Genomic DNA, 26,048 nt, shown 5'->3' with positions numbered 1-26,048 from the left:
AAATCTGAAATTAAAAAAAGAACGTGAACTGAATATTGAACGCCCATCTCTTATTAGATGAGTGGGTTTTAGGCCTCATTTGTTTCCGTTAAGATTAAGAGATCTGAATCTGAATACACATCTGAATATTAAGATTTGCATTAAGATCTGGATGTTTTGATTTGAATATAGATCTGAATATGAAAATCTGATCTCTAAATCTGAACAGTAAGTAATTAATGTTGTTTGTTTTCAATATCTGAATCTAAATGTGGAAGTGAAATCAAACATTATCTTGATAAAATATTATAAAATTTTCATTTTAACAAAGTATATCACTTTTGATAAAAAAAGTTTTAAAAGTTTTAATAATTATGTTTTGGAGTATTATTTTTTTCATTCAAAAACCTTGATAAATAACAATATACCAAAAATATTATTGCAAGCAGTGTTTTTGACACACATCAATACAAGAAAGTTATTAATACTTGAAAGGATTTATGAAAATTTACCAGTTGGGAAAAAAATAGTGTTTACTTGATAAAAGTGAAAAAAAGTTTTTAATTATGAGATAAAAATGCATACTCAAAGCAAACAAACTATGATTTATTATTTAATAACTTATCAAATGAGTCTAAATGTTATTAAGAGTCTCCTATAGATATGATTTATTCAGATATCTCCAGACCCATTAAGAGAGTTTTTAAAAAATAAAACAAATGAATTTAATGTGCTGAGTTTGAATGATTCAATCAAATCTAAAAATCAAACGTACTTAATGGATTGAATCTAAATAATTAAATCAAACCTCTCTTAAGTGCAAACAAATAAAGGCTTAATAAGAACGTGTCTGTTTTTTCGTAATTCAATACTTATTTAAGGACATTTACGACAGTCAACTATTTCCAATTTAAGTTTTGAATTTACGAGTCATTAAAGGAATGCAGTCCTTTCACTTTCTTACTTTGAAATACATATGAATGTGGTTCAACATATCTTTTGTTTTATTAGTTTTCCTATTTCGTGTAATTTAATTAAATTACGTTTTATAACATGGAGAGTATTTTTAATATGTTTTTCTTTATATTTTAAATTCAAATTTAAAATCTTTAATGAAGAGTGAATTACTTCATTAGGGCATTACAATTCATATCAATAACATCTCATTATTTTTCATTCTTCGGTACTTTTTATTTTTTCGATAACATATTTTCTTGAGTGCTTGCTTTCACTTCTCAAAGTTAAATTATGTAATCGGATCAATATTTGACAATATAACTTTAGGGCCTATTTGGAAAGATATCTAGCTAATTGAATTTGGTGTAATTGGTGTAGTTATTCTGTCTTGTCTTATTTGGAAGGATATATAATTACTTGGTCAGCAGATAATTGATATAATTGAATGATTGTAATTACACTCTATAATTCACAGACAGAGGCTGTGAATTGATGGTAATTACCACTTGATTACATTTTTTTTATTTCTATCTTAACTTTTTTGTTTTAATTTTTTTAAAGTTTATTTTTTATTATTATTCTAAAAATTTGTAAAAGTTTATTTTTTATTTTTTAAGAATGATGCATAAGTATCCCCCGTCAACCTATATTCGAAATCTCGGAAACACATTTATACTATACTAAGATCCTATTACCTCCCTGAACTTATTTTATTAATAATTTTCTACCCCTTTTCGGCCTATGTGACACTATCTTGTGGGCCCAACACTGGTTGATTTTTTTAGCTAGTGTCACGTTGGCCGAAAAGGGGTAGAAAGTTACTTATAAAATAAGTTCAGGGGAGTAATAAGACCTTTGTATAGTATAAGTGTGTCTCTGAGATTTCGGGCATAAGACCTTTGTATACTTGTGGATTTTCCCTATTTTTAATTATTATACTTCATTTTCTTCTTGTTCTCAACCTTACTTTACGTCATTCTATGTCATTTTCTCGTATTATCTATTTATTTATGTCATGCTTATTTTCTTATTAGCATAATTTAATTAGTATTCTAATTTTTAAATTAACATAAAATTTATTGTTAAGTATGGTTGTAGACACTTACATTTTCTTTATTACGAAAAAATAAAAATAAATTATATTTTTTGCTATGTTGAAATTTGTTATAAGAGTATTGTGTGAATTTTTTTGTTTTGAATTTATAACTTATGTTATATTTTTAGTTCATTTGTTTTAGTAATATTGAATTTACATTGCACATCATTCTTAATTAGACTTGATAGATTATGTTTTTGTCAAACATATAATAATTTATGACATTTTATTTATATATTATTCTTTTTTATCAAACATGCATTTTACGATATTCGTAGAAATTTCATAGTTTTAGTTGTTACAATCAATTCAATTGAAATATTTTAATTTGAAAAAATATAAATCAATTATTTGTTCATAATTTTATAATATTAGTTATAGAAAATATGTTATTAATTAATACATTTTAAAAAAAGAATATATATCTGAAATATTTGATTTAATGTTATTTATAAAGTTTCTTATTTGTCTAGCATAAATTTTTAATAATTAATTTTTATTTTTAAAATATATTATAATTTATGATTGCAATTGTGCATCCAAATAAACATATGTAATTAAACTGTGGCATCCAAACAGTAATGTGTAGTTACACTGTTGCAACCAAACAAGTCAGTGTAATTACTAGACAATGTAATTACTAGGTTGGTAATTACTAACCTAGTAATTACACCAATTCTAATAATCAAGTGACTTTCGAAGCAGACCTTAATCTTTCACCTGAAATTTTTTTCTTCTTATAGAACTTCTTGGATAGGTTTTAAATATCTTTATAAAATACTAACAATTAACTAAGATGATTTAATTTTAAAAATTAATTAAACTAATTCTTATAAAAATGAAACATGACAATTAATTTGTGAGGGGAGAAAAATATACATACTATCTTCTGTCTCTAACTCTCAACAAAGACTTAGCACACTAGACAAAAAAAAGTACTCCCTAATTAATTATATAAAATTTTCTTCCCCTACCCACAAAGCAATAGAGTAAAGCTGATTTTTGCTACTTCCTTCACATTTTTTTTAATATCTGGGCTTTGGGCTCTTCATATGTTTACCTTTTTTCTACAGTATAACAACTTAATATCACTAGTAGTATCTATATTAATTTCAGTTATTACAATTTAAAAATAATTATGATGAAACGCAATAATAATTTTGAACTATCAGTTAATGAATTTGCAACTTTGCATATATAAATAATGTGTGTATGCACAGCACAATCAGCATTATGTGTGCATACGGTATACAAATAGTTCAAACAAAATGCCTTACCTAGGGAGTACTACGGATAGTGTGTGTGTATTAACAGCTCAACAATCTGCAATTTATTAACAAATAATATAAACAAGTTTCGGCGGATTCTAAATTTGTATTCCAACTCAATGTTATATATAATATAATATACAAAAGATAAATATTGGGTCCATGCGGAGACGTATTTAGGATTTCGGTTAGATGAATGCACAATTATAAAAAAAATGCATCTTAAATATAAATTTGATTGATTTGACTTTTAGGTACTTAATATGAACCATAAAATATTAAAAATTATAGGTCCAAATATAATACTACTAGTTTTAAATTTTAATATACACATTTAATTTAATTATAAAAAAATTATAGTGCTAATTTTTTTAAGGAACTTTTAATGTAACACATTTGAAAACTTTAAAAGATTAAAGGGAAAAAACAAAAGCAAAATTAGTTGAAACGTCAAAAATGTAAATGATAACCACTTGGAGAGGTGTTACTCGAAAAAACAAGTGCACCTAATCATCATTTTATTATTTATGATACTCCCTCCATTTCACAAAAAAATGACTTAGTTTGGCTTTACACGGAGTTTAAGAGTATAAAGAAGACTTTTGTATCTTGTGGTCCTAAATTAAAGTTAGGTTAAATGTACAAAATTGCCCTTTGATCTTGTGGCCTTAAAAATGCTGCGTGAAAAACTGATTTTAAAATGTTACCCCAAAAAAGAAAGAGATCATTCTTATTGAAACAGACTAAAAAAGAAAGGATGTCATTCTGTTTTAAACAGAAGGAGTACTTTTAACATAGGTTCACACATCTATAGTTAAATATTTTTTTAAAAAAGGGTTTAGGTTCAAATATACCCCCGAACTATCGTAAATGGTATGCATATACCCTTCATTATACTTTTAGTACATCAATGCCCTTACCGTTCAAAAATCAGAGCACATTTGCATCTCACTCTAAGGAAGAATAATTAGTGACACGTGGCGCAATCCTACGGCTCAACCCGATTTGACCAATTAACCCAATATTTGTGTGGGTCAAATCGGGTTGAGCCGCAGGATTGCGCCACTTGTCACAAATTATTCTTCCGTTAGAGTCAGGGGCAAATGTATTCTGATTTTTTGACGGTAAGGGCATTGATGTATTAAAAGTATAACGAAGGATATATGCATATCATTTAAGATAGTTCGCGGGGGGGGGGGGGGGATATTTGTTCTTTTTTCCTTTAAAAAATATAACACTAATATATATGATCTAAAGAGGGGAGCATGGGTTCACGTGAAATCACGGCACCCCTTTTAGATACGCCTATGCGTGCATGAACAAGCAAGCATCATCTAGTTATTAGAAGAGAAAAGAGATAAACTAGAAGGTTCTTTGCTAAAGTGTATTAGAAAAAAAATAATGCATGCAATAACTTTGTGTTTTATTGCTACTCTCTCCATCCATATTTAATTGTCATAGTTTCTTTTTTTATAGTCAAATTATAAGAACTTTCAGTAACATTTTACGATGTATTTTTCATTATATTGATATGCGAAAAATAGTAATTTATAGTACTTTTTGTATAACTTTTTAATATCTAAATTTTTATTTAAAATAATGTTATCTAATTTAACTTTGAAAATTAATCAATTTGACTTTCAAAAAATGTAATTTGAAAATTAAAAAAAAAGTGGATGGAAATAGTAGTACCTTATTTGATATTCTTTCTTGACACTTGAGGGTGCTCCGTGTCGTTATAAACTTGGTGACAGAGCATAAGGTTTTGGGAAATTGTTTAAGGTCCAAAGTCTCACAAGCCACGTTTAGTAAAGTCTTGTTCATCGGTGTGAGTCGCGACACATCCATGAGCGAGAGGCCATAAGGCGATAGAAGTTTCACTTTCTTCATTACTCTCGTGCCGTGCAATAGAGCTTAACTCCATATGCTCTCTCTTTTATTTCCCTTGTCCGGTGGTCTTCTAGTTGTGATTGCTTGGAAGAAGGTGAGTTTTGATGCTTATTGTGGTTTTGTGACTAGTTGTGTTTATGGGAATGTGGATTTGAAAGATTGTGATGTGATGCCATTTATGGTTGTGTGTGATTTATGAGATTGGAGGTATTATGATGTGAAGTTGTATGATGATGTAGTTCTAGCATGATAAAAGTTATAATGGTTGAATGAAGTCTTTTTTGGGAAAAATGAGTTATCATATGGTTATGTGCAATGATAGTAGAAAATTAAGGTGTAGATTTGATGAGTGTTGAAGGAATGTGGTAAATGGTAATAGTTGAGGGCTTCTCTCTTGTGTGGATAATGTTACATAGTTGTCCTTGTGTTGGATTAAAGTCCTTGTGTAGGTTTACTCCAAAGAGGGAAATAGTGTGCTTACCTAGAAAGTTAATTGTGAGGTTAGAATCTACATAGCAAGACTGTTGGTTCCTAAATGAATCTACCTTAATGGGTGGAAAGAGAAAGCGGGAGTTTTGTTCCATGAGTTTGAGTTATGTGGTGCCTTAGAGTTGAATGAGGTGATGTTTAAGAGAGTTTGTCTAAGCTTGAATCTTAAGAGGAGAGGGTTATGCTTCACTAGTAAGGTTGATTGTTAGTCTTGGTGTTCATGAGTTAAGTTTAGTATGGGTTCCCACCTTATGAGAGGTATAGTGGGATTATGAAGTATGAGGCCTTGAAGATGCTTGGTAAGGATCCTAACAAGAAATGATGGGAATAGGCTAAAGAGTTAATTTGGAATAAAGGCCCCGGTAAGTCATGATTCCTTATGGTTATTTGATTTGTTTTAGATGAGTTTACCCTAAGTGGGGGAGAATGTATTGAGTAATAAGGTGTTAGATACCTTTATCTTTTCCTTCTATTCTTACTCAAGCTTGAGACCAAAATCTTTAGTAGTTTGGTTATGTTTTGGAGTCTTGAATTTGAGTATGAGTTGCATGTCTCCTTGTGTTATGAACTTCATTGATGATATGATGTTTTGCATGCTCTTGATGTTCTCATAGTTTCATGAGTAGATTTGTAGTTAATCTATATTTCCCATGTCAAAGTGTAGCTAATGGTTTTGCTTAATTGCTTCAAAATTATTATGTCTATGTGCCAATGTGTTATTTGAAGGTTATTACATGTTGAGCTTTGAAATGATATGATGATCATGTCTAATATTGGAGAAGATAGTTCCTTCATAAATGAAATGAAAATGAAGAAGTGAGTATCTACTTTGAATTGTGGAAATTGTTCCAATTTGTCTGTGTTGCTAAAAATGCTTAATAATGTGTAGTTTATGTTCCTTGTAAGTTTGACGCATCGACTATTGATGTTATGTGCCATATGCTTCTATTTGAGTCCTTGATGTTCTTGAAAGTGTTTAGTGTCATTCGAGGACGAATATTTTTCTAAGTGGGGGAGAATGTAGCGACTCTCATAATGAACTAGGTCTAACTAGATCTTAGCAAGTGTTTCATGAATGAATAATGTATTGAAATAGTGAATCTTAGTGTTTGAAGTCAGTTTGGTAAGTTTGAAAGTCAAATGTCAAGGGACGACCAAGACGCCCGACGACTAGACGTCTATGTACTTGCTATTTTTTTGGTGTGCCTTTGTATGTTTGGGGTTCAAATTGATAGGGAAGGAACCTTAGACCTAAATGAACATGTTTAGGAGTTTAACTTCGAAGTACGACTCCACATAGAACCCACGAAGGGACCTAGAGAAGGACTCAAGACTTGGCAACAAAACTGCCAAAACAGTGTCAATCAACGAACCAAACGACAACCTGTCGACCAATAGACGGTTCGTCGACTTGGTACATCAATTGGACCTGCAAGTCTGTAAGTTTTGGAGCTACATACCCAAAGCACTAGACCTCATCAGTGGGACGTCTATCAAATGACGGTCCATCGTTGATGAGCGTCGCCTGTAAAAGTTGTTGTGATGCGGCCTCACTTAGGGTATTTTAGTAAATTCACTCCAAGTATTTTATGGAGCATGAAAATTTGTTTTAGGGTATTTTAAGTTGGTTTATATTCCTAGAGCCTAGGTTAGCCTTTATTTTAAAAAATTAAAACCCCTATCTTAAAACACCATTGAAGCTAGAACTCAAGGAAGGGCTAGGAGTGAAGGTCTTGGACGTTTTCTTCACCGAATTTCGTAGGTTTCTTCACATTGAGATATGGTAGTTCATCCTTGAACCTTCTTCATTCAAGGAGTCATTCCAAAGACTTTTCAAAAAGGGTTTCAAACTCTAAATTCTTCTATCTTTGACTCTAAGAATGGATCTTTGACTCTTTGCATGAAAATGTTTTAATGGATGAAATATGTTATTTTCAATGTTAGTTGATGATTTTGATGTCAAAATCCCAATGAACCGATGCTCATGCATATTTCCTACTTTTGGATCATGGAGTGAGTTTAATGTACATGCTTAGATAATGTTAGGGTGGTTTTTCTTTATGTTGTAATATGAATAGTTATTGCTTTTTACGCTTATTTATGATGATTTTGTGAAGTCTTAAGAAAAGGTAGATAAGGCTTGGATGAAGTGTAAGTTGGTTTATGTTGTTTAGTTCTTATTGAAGTACTCTTGAGTGTATTATTGTCCACATTTAGTGGCGGTGTTTGCTTGAAGTATATGAATGTATGTATGAATATGTTTATGGCGATTATGGCCTTGAAAAGCATAACATGTGAAATGAAGTGATGATTATGAAGTATATTGAAGGCATAACATGTGGAGTAAAGTGATGATTATGATGTATATGCTTGATATGTCTTATGAACTTGTTACTGTGTATCTTGAAGATATTATTGTCTAAATGAAGTATATGTATATTTGAAGCATGATAGTGTGTGTATCATGATAGTGTGTGAATTATGATGAATGAAGGTGTAAGTATGTTTAGAAGTCAATGTTATGAATATGTTGATTATGTGAAAGGTGTGCTCACATGTACTCGCACACACTATGAATGAAAGAATGAAGTTATTAATGAAAATGGGAGATTGTAGGGTAAACACTCTTCGTGAGTAGAGATGAAGTGTCTAGACCATTCCCTACTATTCCTAATGAACTTTAGCAATGAAAAGGGGATTTTGGGGTGAACACTCTTCGTGAGTTGAGATGAAGTGTTCAGTAGCAACCTCACTATTCCCAAGAGCTTTCTGAGATAGGTTGGAGGTTGGATACCCTTCGTGAGTTGAGATGTGGTGTTAAAAAATAACCTCTAGGGATAAGTACCCTTCGTTAGTTGAGATGTGGTGCTAAATAGCTATCCCTTAACCTATAGTTAATGAATATCTCAGACTCCGTGGGGGAGTTATGCTTAGCACCGAGAGGACTTGAAGAATGGGTGGGTACACTTCAAGAGTAGAGATGTTGTATCCAATGTACCTCTTGAGATGAGTGATCTTCATTAGAAGAGAATGAGTTGCTTAGAATCAATCTCCTTATCCCTTAACTATGCGTCCGCATAGGTGTAGTTATTAGAGAATCCATGTAAAGGCTAAAGAGAATGACCTTACCTTAGGCAAGTGGGCATCCCTCATCCGATAGGTATTAATACCGAGATTTCATGTCTAGCTCTCATGGTCTATGTCGGTTAAAGTTAGCCCCCACAAATGAATACAATGAACTAAGTCTTTTAAAGGGTGTACTACTTAGGGTAGGTAGTGGAATGAGATGTTATCTATCCACTGCACAAGTGGGTATTTGGAGGGAGTCTTGGTGTGTCCTTATATGAAAATGAATGAAGAGGTCATTATGTATGTAAATGAAGTAATGTGACTTTACATCTAATGAAAGTGAAGCATGTTGATTCTATGTCTAAGATTCATGAAGTATGATGATTTATGTGTAAGATTTATGAAGATTATGTATATGATGAATGTGAATGTGCCTAGTCTATGGTAATCCTCAAGGAGCACTAAGGTGGAAAGTATCAAATGCTACTTTCACATTGCACTAAGTGTAACTTGGGGGTTGTCTTGGAGGATGGTTCTGATATGAAGTTCCTAAATGCAAGTATGTGTTTTTGCATAATGTCATACTTAGCACGTGTTTGTACTAATCCCATACTTTTATATACTCTATAAGTATGGGTGGAAGGCAAGTGAAGGTTCTTAAAAAGGCAAATCTTGAGAAGTGAATCTCTAAAGATTGGTATGTCCTCATATATTCGAGGACATAGTCTATATTTCTTTAGTTTCTTCTTAAAAACTTGTATAAGACTTAATATGTATATCTTTCAATGTAAAGGATCGTGACCCTAAGTTATTTAAGATGTGTCTTTAAGTTGGCTTGTGACGATGAGACTTATTCCTTAGTATGTTATAAAAGAGTTTCTTACTTATATTGTTGTGAAAAGTTTTAATTCCACACTACTTTTCATACTTATGTAACGAACGATAGCTAAGAGGCTTGTGCAAGACTTCCGAAGGATCAATTAATTTTCTATTTAACGATGTTTGAATTTAAAATAATCTATTTAGTCAAACAATATTTGATATTTTTTAATAATAAGAGAATCCAAGTGACATATTGATCATAAAATGATGCAATAAATGTTCTAGTGATATCAAATGCGTGGAAAAAACTTATCCTTACCGGATGTTTACATCAAGTGAATATATGCATGTCATATGTTTAAATTTATAGTTCATTGTGCTTCATTAAATCACATAAAATAATCTCCTCTCTTGTCATTTATATGTTTTTTCTTAAGGATATCCTAAGATATAGTATATTTTTGTATTTATTAATAATTTTTTTTTAATTTTTTTTTTTGAAATAATTTATAGTAATACAAATATCTATTACTTATTTTAAATTTGTAATTTTACAATAATCAAATTATATCACATTAAATAAAAAAGAATATTTATATCTCCCCATTTATTTTTATTTGTCGAAAAAAATAGTTTATTTCATTTTTGGTCCACTCCTTGATATTAGAGTGTGCAATAATTATCGATACAAACGAAGCACAACTCGAGGGAATTCTTCAGTACTTCAATATGCAATGCCTTTGTTTTCGGGCCAAATATTTTATCTACTCAAATTATTATTGTAGCGCGTGATTTGTCTACTTGGGAAAGGTATATATATATATATATATATATATATATATATATATATATATATATATATATATATATATATATATATATATATGTAAACATTTATGTTAAATTTTAAACAATTCAATTATATATAACACTGTTCGTTTTTTGTCTATTTTATTAAAAAATATAGTTATTCAACCTATTTGTTAAGTTTGAAAAATCAAAAAATAGACTATTCGTAAATGTATAGATTCAAACATTCGGACCAGTAAATTCACAATAAGTAGGCCTGGACTTGGTGCTTTTGCAATTTATTTTAATCCTTCCCACATTAATCTGAATCTTAGGGTTTAATAGCTAAATAAATTACGAATCATCTTTTAGCCTTCTTTCCTCGTGTATATATGTTATTCTTGCATTAAATTTAACAAACATGATGTATATACATCAGACTTCACTAACGGAAATAATTTTTTATACAAATCTTAAATTAATCTATATATACATATCAATCTAAAATTGATTATGCATACAATCTAAGGAATATCTTGTATACCAATCAATAATACTATGTATACAACTCTAAAATTAATGAGCAAAGGTATAAAAGACATGTATGCAATATTCAAACAGTTGTATACATTATAATAGCTAATATATTACTATTTACTACGAAGTATAAGAGACTAGGGAAGCAACGGTTGGTAAACATGCTTGCTTCCCTAGCTAGGGGCAATATTAGAATTTTCATAATTTTATGCTGAAATAATATTTCTTTTGTTCATAATTATTTGTCCACTTAAATTGATACATATATTAAATAAATAATAATTGAAATAGTGAGTTTATTATTTTACCCATATTAATTATAAAATAGATGAATTAATAATTTAAGATGTTCAAGAAGCTCTACATTTTTTCAAAGTAATTAATTTGAGGATATAATAAATAATTTTTATTTATTTATTTATTTGTCAAAATGAACAAATAATTAACGATACCTAAAAAAGAAAATGTACGTATTGTACATGAGTATTTTAGAATTGCACTTTCTCTTTGTAGGACATAAAAGTCAGTTCAAAACTTATTTTTTTCTTTATTTCAATCGAAAAGTAGGCTTATTTTTTAGAGCAATTTTCACATATAGCAAACACAAAATCATATTTGTATGTTATAATCATAATTTGCATAATTACGCTCCATAACAACATAAATCTGTATACTTTGCTATACATATACAAAATAAAAGAGTTGTATAATATGATTCTTTTCCATATACATATACAAAAAATCAATTGTATAATCTATATATGTATAAAGCGAGAAAGGTAGAAAGGTAGAAAGACAAAAGAAAATTGAGCAGGGAAAGACCATATTTGCATAATAATAAGTTTATAAGACTTAAATATATGCATTTGTATTTGTATATACAATTTTATCTCGCTTTATATATACAAACACATACGCAATGTATATATTTGTGTTTGTATAAGGTGAGAGAGGCGAGTGAAAGTGGCGAGCGAGCTGAAACAGGGGAGAGAGGAGAACGAAAATATATGTCTATTTATAATTTTCTCTCGCTTTATACAAACAAAAACACATTTTATACATTTGTGTTTTTATAAAAATGTGAGAGGCGAGGGGACTGCCGGCAAGAACAAGAGTGGCGAGCGAGACGAATAACCACTTTGAAACTCAGACCCGAAGAAAGTTATGAAAACCTAGCCACAAAATGAGTGGGAAGTTGTCAAACCCTAACTATCATGCTTTGAAATTGTAAACATAATTAAAAAAAGGAAAGAATTACTAACCTACATCCACGAATATCACTTTGCAACCCAACCATAAAGAAAACTGTGAAATCCTAGCTGTGAAATGAGGAAGAAGGGGTGAAATCATTTCAAAAATGAAATACGGGGGGGGGGGGGGTAATTAGAATTTAGACTATGAGGAAATGGAACCCTATTGACATGCAATGTGACATCCAAATGACATTATTTACTTATTGTTGTAAAATGGATGTTCACATTAATATGACATGTGTTTTAAGTTAATTATATACACAATATATTAAGTGGTGTATGCTAGTTAATCGCATAATATACTTGATGCTCAAAGTGTATACATGGCAAGAAGATATTCATGTACCACACTTGGTACCCAAGTATATACAATTACATATACTCCTTTTCTTGCTCATCCTCCTTTCTTGTTATCTTAGTATTAATATTTATTTTATAACATGTTATCAGCATAAAACTCCAAATTCTATGTCAGGTTTAATGAATACATCTCTTATATATTTAGTTCTTACTTATCTATTTAATTTTAATTAGTCAACTTGATAATCCTTATATAATATATCTGACTCTATTATTATTCTATGAGTTATATTAGTTTTAGCATGTATACATTGGTTACCTATATTTCGAGTAGGTAGTAAATTCAATATATTTCGTTTTAAGTTTATGGTACACATTGTTAAGAAGTCTCACATCAGCAGAACTATAAAAAAATTGGTCTCCTTATATGGACATGGACAAACTTTCCCTCATGAGCTAGTTTTTGGGGTTGAGTTAGACACAAGTGTCATATCTTTAATATGATATCAGAGTCAAGTTCATCCCAAGTTGTTGTTCACCAATGTTGGACCCCCATTTAGAAGTGTTCACGTTCCAGTTGATGTTTGGGCGTACGAGAAAGTGTTAAGAAGTCTCACATCGGTATATGGATGAAAAAATGATCTGCTTATATGAACTTGGGCAAACCTCCCATCATGAGTTAACTTTTGTGATTGAGTTAGGCTTAAGTGTCATATCTTTTAACACATATTTTTGTTTTTGCTCCAAATTTCTTATAATATTATTTTATAAATATCAAATCACTAATATCTCTTAATCTAATATTTATGTATTCTCCAAAAAAGTTTCCTTCTTGCGAAATAATATATTTTTAAAAATTATCTAATAATCATGTTGCTATAATTGGTTTTTAAAAAATAACTATGAACTTGTGAGCAAGACAAGTCCAGTAATATGTCACTAAATTATGTCAATGATAAAGTAAAATATAAATAAAGGTAGTACGCATTATATTTCTTTTAACTTAAAATATCTGTTTTCTTTTATTTTATTACAACCACAAAGTGTTGATGGTGAAAGACAAAAGAGTTAACTAGTAATTGGTCATAGATTTTCAAATATTTTTGGCAAATATTATTTGGATAAAAATTTGGGTGAAATTTTACGTGTTTGATCAAATTATTTAGGAAACATATTTCTTTTTTTAGAAAAATATAATTTATATCCAAAAAATTTAAAACTATCATAACTAACATTAGTTTGTATACAAGTCGATTGAATTTTTGTTGCAACAAATAACAAGTAGTGTTTATGAATCTAGAATAATGTAATAGTTTCGAGTGAGTGCAATAAGCATCATTCTATGCATTCTGAAGTAGACAAAACATATGATTTTGTTATCCTGAGCCGATTGTTCATCATTTTCATCAACAATCATATCACTACTTTTTTATTCACTGAATATTTCATTACTACTTTGGTGTTCATGTAAAAAAGTATGTAATACAATACAAATAACTATTATAGAGGGTACTTTTGTAAAAAATAAAAATTTAGTGTAAAATTTTAATTTTTGAAAGATCCTAAATCATTAGATTTGACTGAATACTCGAAAAAAAATTAGTATTTGGGAATTTGAAAAATTTGCCAAAAATATTTACCAAATAATATTAAATTTTATGAACGAACACTATTTGCCCTTTTTTTTCTTTCTAAATATTATTTTGAAAATTTATGGCAAAACGAGCGGTTAGGATCGTTATTTCCTCATCTACCTTTTTTGTATGCTTTCGCGATTTCTTTGGATAAAAAATACAAAAGATATTGAAACTCAGTGTCACGGATTTACATATACCCCTAAATTTATTCAAGACATAGTAGGTGAGTTTGGATACTTTTGCTTGGATTCTTTCATTTGTATTTTTTTAATAGATTAATTAAGGATGAAATAACAATTCACGTGAAATTTAGGAGTGATTTCAATACTTCTCTCATTTAAAATAACAAATACGATATAGAAGGATACTTACGTCATTAATCAATCTATCGCATATGTTGAAATCATTTGCATTACTATTAAAATAATACATGAAAAACTGTGATATTTAAGTAATTTATCATAGTGTGAATGACTAATATTTCGCTTGAACAAGTTAAGATCCATCCATTCCTTCACCTTAATTATTATTAAAAAAAGAAAAAAACACAAAGCTACAATGACTTATTCATTTCTTCCAACAAATTAAAAGTAACAACATAAATGGTGTATTAATTAAGATTAAAATTCTTGATGTGTTGAATGAGAGCAGTGAGATTGTTCCATGAAGATCCACCTTCATCTGTTGCATCTTGAGCCATTTTGCTCATTGCCATAACTCTATCCCTAATATTCATAATCTCCTCAGAGTCATTACTGCTCATTAGTCTCTCAATTGCTTCTCTAATCTTTGCGCTTCCTATTACAGGACCTGTGATCTCAATCCCATCGTTCCATACATCTATCCCGATTTTGATCCCCAATCCATTAACCTCGACTACCTTCTCGTTGTAGAACTGATCAGCATAAAGTGGCCATGTTATCATTGGTACGCCAAAAGTGATTGCTTCAAGCACCGAATTAGTACCACAGTGAGTCATGAACCCGCCTGTTGCTGGATGTTCCATGATCGTCAGCTGTGGGACCCACCCTACGATGAACAAACCCTTTTTAGTCTTGTCCTCGAAATTACCAACTGGTAACCAGGACGCTGTTTCTTCATTAGGCCTCAATACAAAAATAAAAGGAACATTTGAAGCATGTAGAGCTTGAGCTATTTCATTCAGCTGATTCTCAGGAAATCTAGCCATGCTTCCGAAAGATACATACAGAACCGATTTAGGTTTCTGCGCATTCAACCAATCTACAACGATGTCATTGTTGTTATGCTCAGTAATTAGCTCCTTACTACGGATTTTCGATGCAAAATGAGAGAGCGGACCAAAATGCCAACATTTTGGTTTCTTTAATTTCTGATAATAATTGATGTATGCAGGTTCTAGCTCATAAAATGTATCATGAACAATGCCATAGCTCCGTTCCTCCGAAACTCGAACTTTCTCAAGTAATTCGTCAAAAACAGTCTTTTGGTCATCTGGTTTTCTCAGATCCTCTGTCAATTGGGATAATTTGAATTCAATCTCATCAGGTAAACCAGGAACAACGAAACTTTGAGATTCGTCTAGATTAGGCTGCTTGTGAGGTCTGTAAAGCTTAAGATTGTGCATAATGCTGTAGCACATGTAAGCAGATAAATTGTACAAAATACGAGGGATGTGAAGGTCCTCAGCAAGATCTACCGTCCAAGGGTAATACATATCAGAAAAAATGCAATCAGGATGGAGTTGACGAATCTTATCTTCCATTGGCTTTTGTAGAAGAGAAAGAGCATAAAATACTTTATGGGGCATTTCAGGTGAAGTGGCAGAGTTAAAGCTCTCAATCCCTTCAGGCAACCCAACTTCAGCAGAGGGGAATTTTATAGTTACAATAGAAATGGGAAATCCAGAAATTCGAACATCGTCTTCAATAGTAGATCTGAAAAGTGAGGCGTTATGAGGGGTAGTGAGGATTGTGGCTTTAACACCGCGGGAGGCGAATAGCCTTGCCGCGTTAACTAATGGGATGAAATGACCAGCGGACAAGAACGGAAGGAACAGAACATGGAGGTTTTCGCCTGCCATTTTTACTACCCCAATACAAAGAACAGTTGTTGTTTAACAACTCTTATACCTTGCTCTGTTACTCATCTTTATATTTATAGACTAATGAATGGTGAGTTTGATCTTCCTTAATTAATTTTATCTATTATATCTTTAATTAATCATTTCAATATATATCAATTTTTTTTTAAAAATCTTAATTTTTTAATTCATTCACTAATTATGGGTAAAATGGTAAATTCACTGTGATAATAATTGTTTTGTTAATAAGTGTGTCAATTTAAAAATAAACAAGTAATTAGAGACACGTGAAGTATTTTAAATCCAATTAAATGACATTAATCTTTGGTATCCTTTGTGAAACTAAGACCTTTTCTTTCTGATCCACCCCTCCGTGAATATTTTTCAAAAGTCAATTTGATTAATTTTAAAATTTAAATTAGATTACATTGATTCAATATGTTAAGTAAATAATTTTGATATTCAAAAATTATATGGAAAATACTATAAATTGCAATCTCATTTCAACTTCCTTCCCAAATCTACCAAACAAAGGGTTGCAACGGGATTCTCATCATAGGGGAAAGGAGTCTGCGTCGTAAGGTTCATCATATAAGTTTGGGAAAATGCACAAGTACCCCCTCAACCGATACCCGAAATTCCAGAAACACATTTATGCTATACTAAGGTCCTATTACCCCCCTGAACTTATTTTATAAGTAATTTTCTACCCCTTTTCGGCCTACGTAGTACTAGCTTGCAAAAAATAGTCAACTAGCGTTGGGCCCACAAGATAGTGTCAAGTAGGTCAAAAAGGGGTAGAAAATTATTAATAAAAGAAGTTTAGGGGAATAATAGGACCTTAGTATAGTATAAGTGTGTCTCTGAGATTTCGCGCATAGATTGAAGGGGTACTTGTGCATTATCCCTATAAGTTTTAACATTGAGATCTCGTTTCTTAGCAGGTGTGGTGTGGGGGACATCACGTGGTATTCTCTCTTTGAGCAATCTCCTTAGTTGTGTTTTGGTCTAAGTGTCACGATTCAACCCACAGGACCGTGCGGTCTACACTTCAGTAACAGAACCCTCAATTCCTAAACTTTTGAACAAATGCAAAAATTAAGAAAACTAACTATTGAAAGAAATTCAAGTAACATTTTATAAAATAAGAGTTTTGAAACGACTCAAAGTTAAGACTTGTAAAGTAATTAACATCTCAGGGATCTAGCCTAAATAGGTACAAGAGCTACTAAGAGTACAAATATAACAAAATTATAAATGACGCAGCTCCCACCATGCGGAAGGAGAAATAGAAGCTATTAGAGATTGACTTCGTCTTTATCTATGTCACATCACTAATACTGCAACCAAACTATGCCAAAAAAAGGTAAAGCAAGAGTAGTATCAGTACAACCATACATACTGGTAGGTATCATCTGTCAATTCGATGCCCACCACATAATATAAGAAATCGACTAGTAAGAAACATGCAATAAGATTGTTCATTCCTCTACCTTTATAATTACCAAATGCTTTAGAGGTTCTAAACCTTACTCACTCCGTTCTTGATCATACTTACTCATTCTATTCCTTAGAGAAAATTCTAGAAACAACTACTACCATTCCGGTCAACACTCACGACACACCCTTACTTATTTCACCAACCCACTCAACCCTCAACTTAAAATTTACTCTATCAAGGCTTATAACCGTTCCCATACAATTTCCTAACTAGAGTAGAACCCAACTAGTTAGCACTTACAACCTATCATCACCCCATGTACTAAAAGACTCATAACTAACTGTCTGACTATATATGAATCCTCTAAAACAACTTAGATAGATGTTGGGACAAGCCCCACAATATCCTAATGAACTAATATAATAATTAGAAAAAGTACAAAGGAATCCTCCGGAATGCAAGAAGACTCACCAACTGACTCTAGAGTGCTCACTGGATCAATGATGCACTTCTTGTTCATCCTGGTTACCTGCGTCTTCATCATAATACGATGCAGGTCAACTGACATCAGTACATTGAATGTACGCGTATGCAAATTGGAATGCTAAACATAATATAGGCTTGAAAAGAGTCCGAAAGAAACATTTACCTGGGCTTTACTTAACTCAACTAATTTCAGTTTAAAGCAGTGTAATAAATGCACTATAAATAAAAACTTTAAGACATAATTTTCAACTCTGTATATTTATAAATACAATGATAACTCTGTATGTATGCAATGATACAATATGAACTCTGTAATATATATAAAAATATAAATATTTCCGATGTATATAAAAATATAAGATATTATTGTGGGAGTTTATCTAACCGATAACCATCACGTAAGAGGCATTGTGATGATACAACGATTTTCCTCATGCTTCCAGAACATCTTATACCTTGCCAAGGATATAGGACCTAAACTACTAGATGGATCCACTAGTCTATGCTAAAAGGCACTAAAGGAATCATCTAAAAAGTATGATCATTTTCTACGCATGATGGCTACATGGTTTATAAAGGCTGTGTGTTATCTGAACTCTTCTCCATATCGGTGCTCAATACTACTCCCAAAGTATGATACTAGCTCTTATGCTTAAAAACATACTTCTTCCTGTGATTTGAGATAATTGCTCAAAAATTTAGCTCAAAGTTATCTTGGAAATCAAAGTTTCTCCTCTTGCTTAATTGTGAAAGAATTTACTCTTACATGAAAACTAGCTCAAAGGCTCTTTGAAAATCTCAGTTTCCATTCTTATTTAAATGTGAAAAACATTTAAAACTTCTTGGAAATACTTAGTTCACATATACTTCTTTGAAGCAAAGAACTTCAACTCAGAACTCTTTGCTTAACTTTGAAACTGAATTCTTAGAACAAGTTAAAACGTTTGTGAAAAATTTGTGAAAAACTTTAAGAACTTATTTTTACATTACTCTTGATCTTGACTTGACTTTTAACTTCTTGACTTGACTCTTGACTTTTCTTGAATTGAATTATGGATTCAAGGATCATGATTTGTGATAGGAAAAATCTTATGATGTTTAGATAGAAATCTTGGATAAGAACTTGAATAGAAACCTTGAAACCCTAGCTTGAAGGTAAATGATCAGAAAACCTTTCTTGAGATTCTTGAATTAGTTTCTTGAAATCTCTATGGACAAGAATTAAGATTTTCGTTAGTAAAGATAAAAATTTAATTGTTTTGAACCTTTTATTAGCCAAAAAAATCGTTTAGGTTTTAGAGGTAAAAAAAAAACAATCCTTTCTAATATCTTCATGTCGACTAATTCATAACAACACTGTATAGATTACTAAAATAGTCATAATTTTTACTTAGAAATTGAATTGACGCAAAATTGGTAGCATTGAAAAGTGGATTCAATTACCTTTAATTGGATATATTATGGCTCACGTATCTCCGTATATTATAAGAGATATGGTCATTTTAATTTGACCCCAGTAAAATCTTACATAAAAACTTAATGATAAGGAAACTTCAAGAACTCAATTTCTAGAAAAACTTAAATTCGTTGGGTGAACTAATCCAACGCTATGTGATCTCATATACCTTGTAGGGATCAGACCTTGACGAAATCCACAAGCGATTCTTGAATGTTCTTGACGAATCTTGAACTGTCTTTCATTTTCTCCTTTTTTCTCTCTCTCTAAGCCCTAATGTGAATTTCACTTTCTAAACTGAATAAAATCTTACTTTACTCCAATTATACTCCTAAAAACTAATTAAGTTGGATATGGAAAAGATTAATCTACCGTTCTAAAATTCATTTTTTAGACTAACCTTATTCCAACAACCCAACTTTCAAAAGGCATAACACACTTGTACGAGGTCGGAATCGCGCTAACTTGGCGGTGTTGGAAAGATCATTCCAAGAGATTTCCAACTATATCTGGAAGTACACTTAAATCATCTTAAGGAAGGAGTTATGACCGTTGGAAGTTAACAAGAAACTCACTTTTCCTAACTTAAAATTTTTTTCCAAATTTTTCATTATTTGCAAAAATGACTATTTCCAGTTCTTAACTTCTTCCCAGCTATTTCAAAATGTAATATGTTACACCGATCCATGTTAGTGTGCCGGAACATGACATTCAATTTGATATGTATGTCATTACGTGACATTCGATTGGAGTTAGTGAGTTGGAACGTAATACCCAATTCATTCGATAAGCCACCATCATAATAGCAATGTACATTCTCATAATCATACAATCATGTGTTGATTCATGACATACAATCATACATTCATACTCATTTACAACAGGTGTGATCAATAGTGCAACATTCTTATACATACATGCACTACAAAAAAGCAATTGCTATCATACATCACACAATAAGAATCAACCATCACCTACCTTGATTCACAGGATTAGTCTCCTCCAACAGTTCAATCCAGATGAAATAACTAGAATAACATGTATGACTATTCCTTTTTCGATGCATAAAAGTCTACGGATGAATTGTACTAGTAATTACTAGTATATTACGCGGTGTATCACAGATTTACAACTACTCAATTAAAGAAACCTAGTCTTCCTAGACGCCAAGCATCTGTACAGAATTATGGCTCCACTTCTTGTTTCTAGACCTCATGATGGTGGATTTGATCAAGAATTCGCAAGTTATCATCATCCTTGCGCTTGAAATTTCTTCCTCCTTCTTTCCCAAGCTCAGAGGCATCTTTTTCAGGATTTTTGGTGTAATCCTCACCTATTTTTGGTGTTTTGAAAAAAACGGTGAAAATAAAACTTCACGTTATTTAAGTTCAGTCCCGTCATTCCCGCTCTGGCACGAGATCTACTGCTCTAGCACTGTCGTTCTAGAGGCAACTGGTCCACTGTGGTGGAATGGTGGCCCCAGTTTTCCCTCGACATTTTCCTTTCATAAATAACGACGGTTCGAATCGTTACACTAAGATACTTCATTTTTCGTTTCAATCCATTTTTGAGTGATTCCTTGTTTTTTTTTTATTGAAATCAACCTAATCATATTTATTAGCTCATTATATTAATTATATATAAAGAACATGGACATTCATAAGTTTATACTGAGAATTAGCTAATTTATGGGTAAAATATAGTCATTGAATTTATTATTATACATAAGATCATTACCCTACACTTAAAGCTTTTGTTATTCCTCGAACAACTCATCATATCCTATACAAACCTAATATCTCATCAATTTTATTCACACAAAGTTACTCACAATTCAATTTGCATAGATAATTTTATCATTATCTGAAAATTTTCTCATTCAACCACAACTGTATTAAGAAAACACCATAACTTATATATATATATATATATATATATATATATATATATATATATATATATGGTCAAATGCAACTATTGTAGTCATCAAGTTAACAGTCCTACTATCAAGTACCATTACTTAAGCCTATTAACAGGATCGTGTTGAATTAGACTGGCCCACTAAATATCACGCTCCAAGCCTACACTCGGGGTGTGACCTTCACTCGAGAACCATTGATTGTCTCCAAATGAACCCTTGTCCTGTATGACTACTTAGCTAAAGACTTAATCAAACGATAATAGACTTTAAAATAGAATTTTGAACATTTAGAGTCAAAATAAACACTCAACTCAAACGGTCTGTAAAAGACTCAATAACACAAGTATAATAGTTTGTAAAAATATCTCAAGAAAAAGTAAATGCTGAGAGTAGGACTGTTCAAAATCGAACCAAAACCAATAAGCCGAACTGATAAAAAAGTTATTGATTTATAGCATTGGGTTATTGGTTTTGTGGTTTTGGTAACAGTTTTAATTTTTTTTGTTATCGGGTTATTGGTTCTTAACGGTTTAAAGTTTTTTCTTAATGGGTTAACCGATAACCCGATAGTAAATTAAATAATTATATTTATACCATTTTGTATATAAAGTCCTCGACTAGGAGTTTAATTTTCTACTTTTATTTTTTATTGTCTCAAACACTTGATTATTCTACAATGTAAAAGTGTTTTCTTTTGAGCAAGATGTAACTTGTGAACTCAAGTGCATGATTTATTTGATTTCTCACCTTGTTTCTAAGTGATTTTCAATGTTTTTTTCATTTGTGTCAAATCTTAATGGTTAAACCGATAATCTAACCGATAACGATCAAAAACCGATAAACCAATAAACGATAAGCCAATATCTTAATAGTTCTATAAAGATTTAGCATCTCTACAAACCGATAACCAATAAGCCAACCCGATAAACTTCAAACCGAACTGAACCGACCGATACACAGTCCTAACTGAGAGAGACTCTTCAAATTTATCTATCTTTGAGGCCTTTATTAGTCAAGATGGATATCGGGAAAAGACCAACGACATTTCAATATAATTGACTAGAAAATAAATCTGAAGTCCACCCCCTCTGAAATGCAAGGAGGCTCACCCAAGCTATCTAAAGTATAAAGTTATCTCAACAAAACGCTTGTTGATGTTCCTGAACGGTTGTATCTGCATCATAAAAATCGAATGACATTATTCATCAAATATACGAGTATGTAATATAGTTGAATGGATAAATAACTGAACTGATGAGGTTGAAAGAATACTTACCTCAACTCAACTCAATACAAAACAATAGAAAAGATGGAAATATTTAAAACTTCATAAATAAAAGGGATAATGCCCAAGTACCCCCTCAACCTATGCCCGAAATCTCAGAGACACACTTATACTATACTAAGGTCCTATTACCCCCCTGAACTTATTTTATTAATAATTTTTTACCCCTTTTTAGCTTACGTGGCACTATCTTGTGGGCCCAGCGATGGTTGACTTTTTTCTCGAACTAGTGCCACATAGGCTAAAAAGGAGTAGAAAATTACATTTAAAATAAGTTCAGGGGGTAATAGGACCTTAGTATAGTATAAGTGTGTCTCTGGAATTTCGGGCATAAATTGAGGGGATACTTAGGTATTTTCCCTAAATAAAATATTCTAACTCAAGGATATATATAAAAATACAATATTTTACTCTTTACTCTTATTTGAGAGATTCTCTAATTGACAATAATCACTATGAGCTATGTGATGATACAACGTCTCGCTCACGTTATTAGAAATTGTTCTATACCATGTCGGGGTATAATTTCTCCCAACTCAGTGTATCCACTAAGCTATAAGTGTTCATTTAAAAAGTATGATCTCTTAATCGTGTTGGCAGACATGCTTATGAGGATTTTGAGTTGTCTGAACTCATCCTCATATCGATGTTCAACAGTTCTTCCAATAAATATATATTTATGGACAAATGTACAAATGATACTTTTTCTCTATTTTGAGATAATTACTCAAAATGTTCTCTTAAATGACGTAATACTCTGTGGTATCTCTGAACTCATAAACTCATTTAGAAATCAAAGTTCATTTTTCTAAATATAAAAGTAATACATTTGGGAATCAATTAGTTTTCTTACACTTAACTAAAAAATTCTCTTTAATCTCTACTCAAGCTTTGCTTTACTTTCTTAAAAAAACTGCATAAGCATTGATGACGTCTTTAAATGTCATACTGCTTACACATTGATGGCATACTCGCTTGTCATACTAATCCTGAATCATTGTTCTCTTCTCAATGTAACAAAATGATATATTTGAGACTACTTAGTTTCCATATGCTCTTTCTCAAAATTATTTTACAAACTCTTTCTCAAGACTCTTTTATACTTTCGGAGTTTTAAAACAATTATGTTTGCTTAAGATATTCTCAATAAAAACTCAATGATTATTCAGGGATATGGTTTGTGTTGAAGGATAAACATGAAAAATTAAGTCAATAAATCTTAACATACAATATACAACAATTCAGTTATTCAGAATAGAAGTTCAATAATCATGAACTCAGAATTCAACATCAACTCATCGCAAGAATATTCAAATCTAAGGATAGATCCTTAAATTATTCATTTACTAACTTGAAAGTAGATGTAGGGCGTGAGGACGAACTAATCCAATATTATGATAGTCTTACATACCTGATTATGAAGCTTTTAGACTGGAAACTTTGGTGGATACTTTATTTATATTGAGCTTGAAATCTTAGGGGTTGATCTTGAGTGAAGAAACTCTTTTACGAGATCCTTAGAGTGGAAGACCTTGGGAAAACCTTACATAAAAAGTTTCTCTATGTATCTTAAATTTTTGGCATGGAAATTTTAGGATTTTTGATGGAAAAGAGAAAGCCTAGGTGAGTTTTGAGAGAATTTCTAGATACTTGAATGTTTAGATTGATGATTTTGAGAGGAAATGATATACTCTGGTAAAATGCTTAGTTGAATCATTTGAAAGATTGTGTGTTTTTTAAAGTAATGTGACTTTTCTTAAACGTCGTCTTTTTTTCAAAGAGTTGTGATTTTTATCCTTTGTTGGTTGTAAATAGAGAGTTTTTCTCTATGTTTCCTTCTTTTGCATATATTTTTCTTGCAAAACAAAATATTGTCTATGTGTGATTTGTTATTGTCTTTTTTAATTTGTGGAAATTATTGGAGTTTGAGGCACCACTACCTCTTTAATGGTTAATCCATTTTATTTTGTGAGGAATTGATCTACAACCTTAGATACTTGAGAGGATTAAATTTTTTAAGGACTAATAGTAGATTTTATGGACTTGAATAGTTCCTTTTTTTTTAATTTACTAATCTTAGAGATAACTGTGATTTATAGGAATGTACTAAAATAATGACATTCATTTTTCTCATCGATACATCGATATGACAAATAATGACATTCATTTTTCTCATCAATACATCGATGTGACAAATTAAAATGATTGGAGTGTTAATACATTTTGTTTGTCCAATAAAGATGATTGATATAAATATCTTTACTATGATGTTCATATTTGACATTAGTTCAATTTTAGATAATAATTCTAAAATACGTATTTAATGTTAACTGTAAAGCGTAAAAAAATATATATACTTTTTTATTTTATCAAAAACAACAAATAAAAAGTTATTTTAAAAATAACAAGCGCATAAAATGAACCGAAAAACTAATAGTTTCATTACCCACTCTAACAAAAATATATCCAAATTTACTTGTATTATTTGATCATTTTACACTCACAAGGAAATAATTTTTGTTGTAGTACGTTCTTTGTCTAACCAACAAAATAATTTCCTTGGCTCTCATTGCTAATATCAGTGATGATTAAAGTAAAATTTCACTAAATTGATACTTAATTTGAGATAAAAAAAAAAATATTTTGAGCAAAAAATTACACATTTCAATATGATAATATATTTTTAAAAGAATCATATATAAGTGTATGGACCCATTAATATTATCAATTAATGACTTTTTAAAAGTACAAATATATCTAAGACAATTTAGTGAAATATGATGTTACTGTATATTTTTTTGTTAAAATTTAAATCTAGTTGAAAGTCATTTCTAATTTTTCTTATTGCATTTAAAAGTTTTGATATTGTCTTTTCGAACTTCACATTATATATGCGATATGTGCTTAATTGATTCCAAAGATATTGTATCATCTTCACCTTTATCATAAACATTGTTTATCCAATAATATCAACAATTTCTTCTAAATTATGGACTTCTATTAATGTCCAATTTATTGTGGCAACCAAGATCATTAATCATGACCTCAAATTCATGAATATATATTTCACGAGTAGATTCTTTCAAATTCTATGAGATTTCATCTCCAAAGAAATTTCGTTATGTTAAACACTCTTTAAATTAATAAATATTAATTTATCAATTAAATAATATTTCTATAAAATAGTACTATCTTATAAAACTACCTATATTGATTTAATAAAGTTTTATTATATAATAAATAATTTACAATTAATTAAATTCAATAATTTTTGTTCTAACCAGATGCACGTCAAAAATATCTGTTGACCA

At 30.7% G+C, this 26,048-nt stretch overlaps 1 protein-coding gene and 1 long non-coding RNA gene across 2 annotated transcripts; both read right to left on the bottom strand.

Annotated features, from left to right (window-relative positions):
- Positions 1 to 14,481: 14,481 nt before the first annotated feature.
- On the bottom strand, positions 14,482 to 16,195 carry GAME1 (UDP-galactosyltransferase). Its single transcript, NM_001246924.2, is given in 1 exon segment — positions 14,482 to 16,195. A coding segment is annotated over 1 exon segment (1,452 nt). The 5' UTR covers positions 16,149 to 16,195; the 3' UTR covers positions 14,482 to 14,696.
- A 6,108-nt stretch (positions 16,196 to 22,303) lies between these two features.
- LOC138337233 (uncharacterized) lies at positions 22,304 to 24,411 on the bottom strand. The gene is made up of 2 exons (XR_011210768.1): positions 24,149 to 24,411; positions 22,304 to 22,626 (listed from the first exon to the last, which is right to left on the bottom strand). It is a non-coding gene; the product is annotated as an uncharacterized lncRNA (long non-coding RNA).
- Between the last annotated feature and the right edge of the window lie 1,637 nt (positions 24,412 to 26,048).

This window comes from Solanum lycopersicum, chromosome 7, assembly GCF_036512215.1.
Source record: "Solanum lycopersicum chromosome 7, SLM_r2.1".
NCBI lineage: Eukaryota > Viridiplantae > Streptophyta > Magnoliopsida > Solanales > Solanaceae > Solanum > Solanum lycopersicum.
Note: the sequence above shows the minus strand (reverse complement) of the source record. Positions and strands in the feature narration are given on the sequence as shown.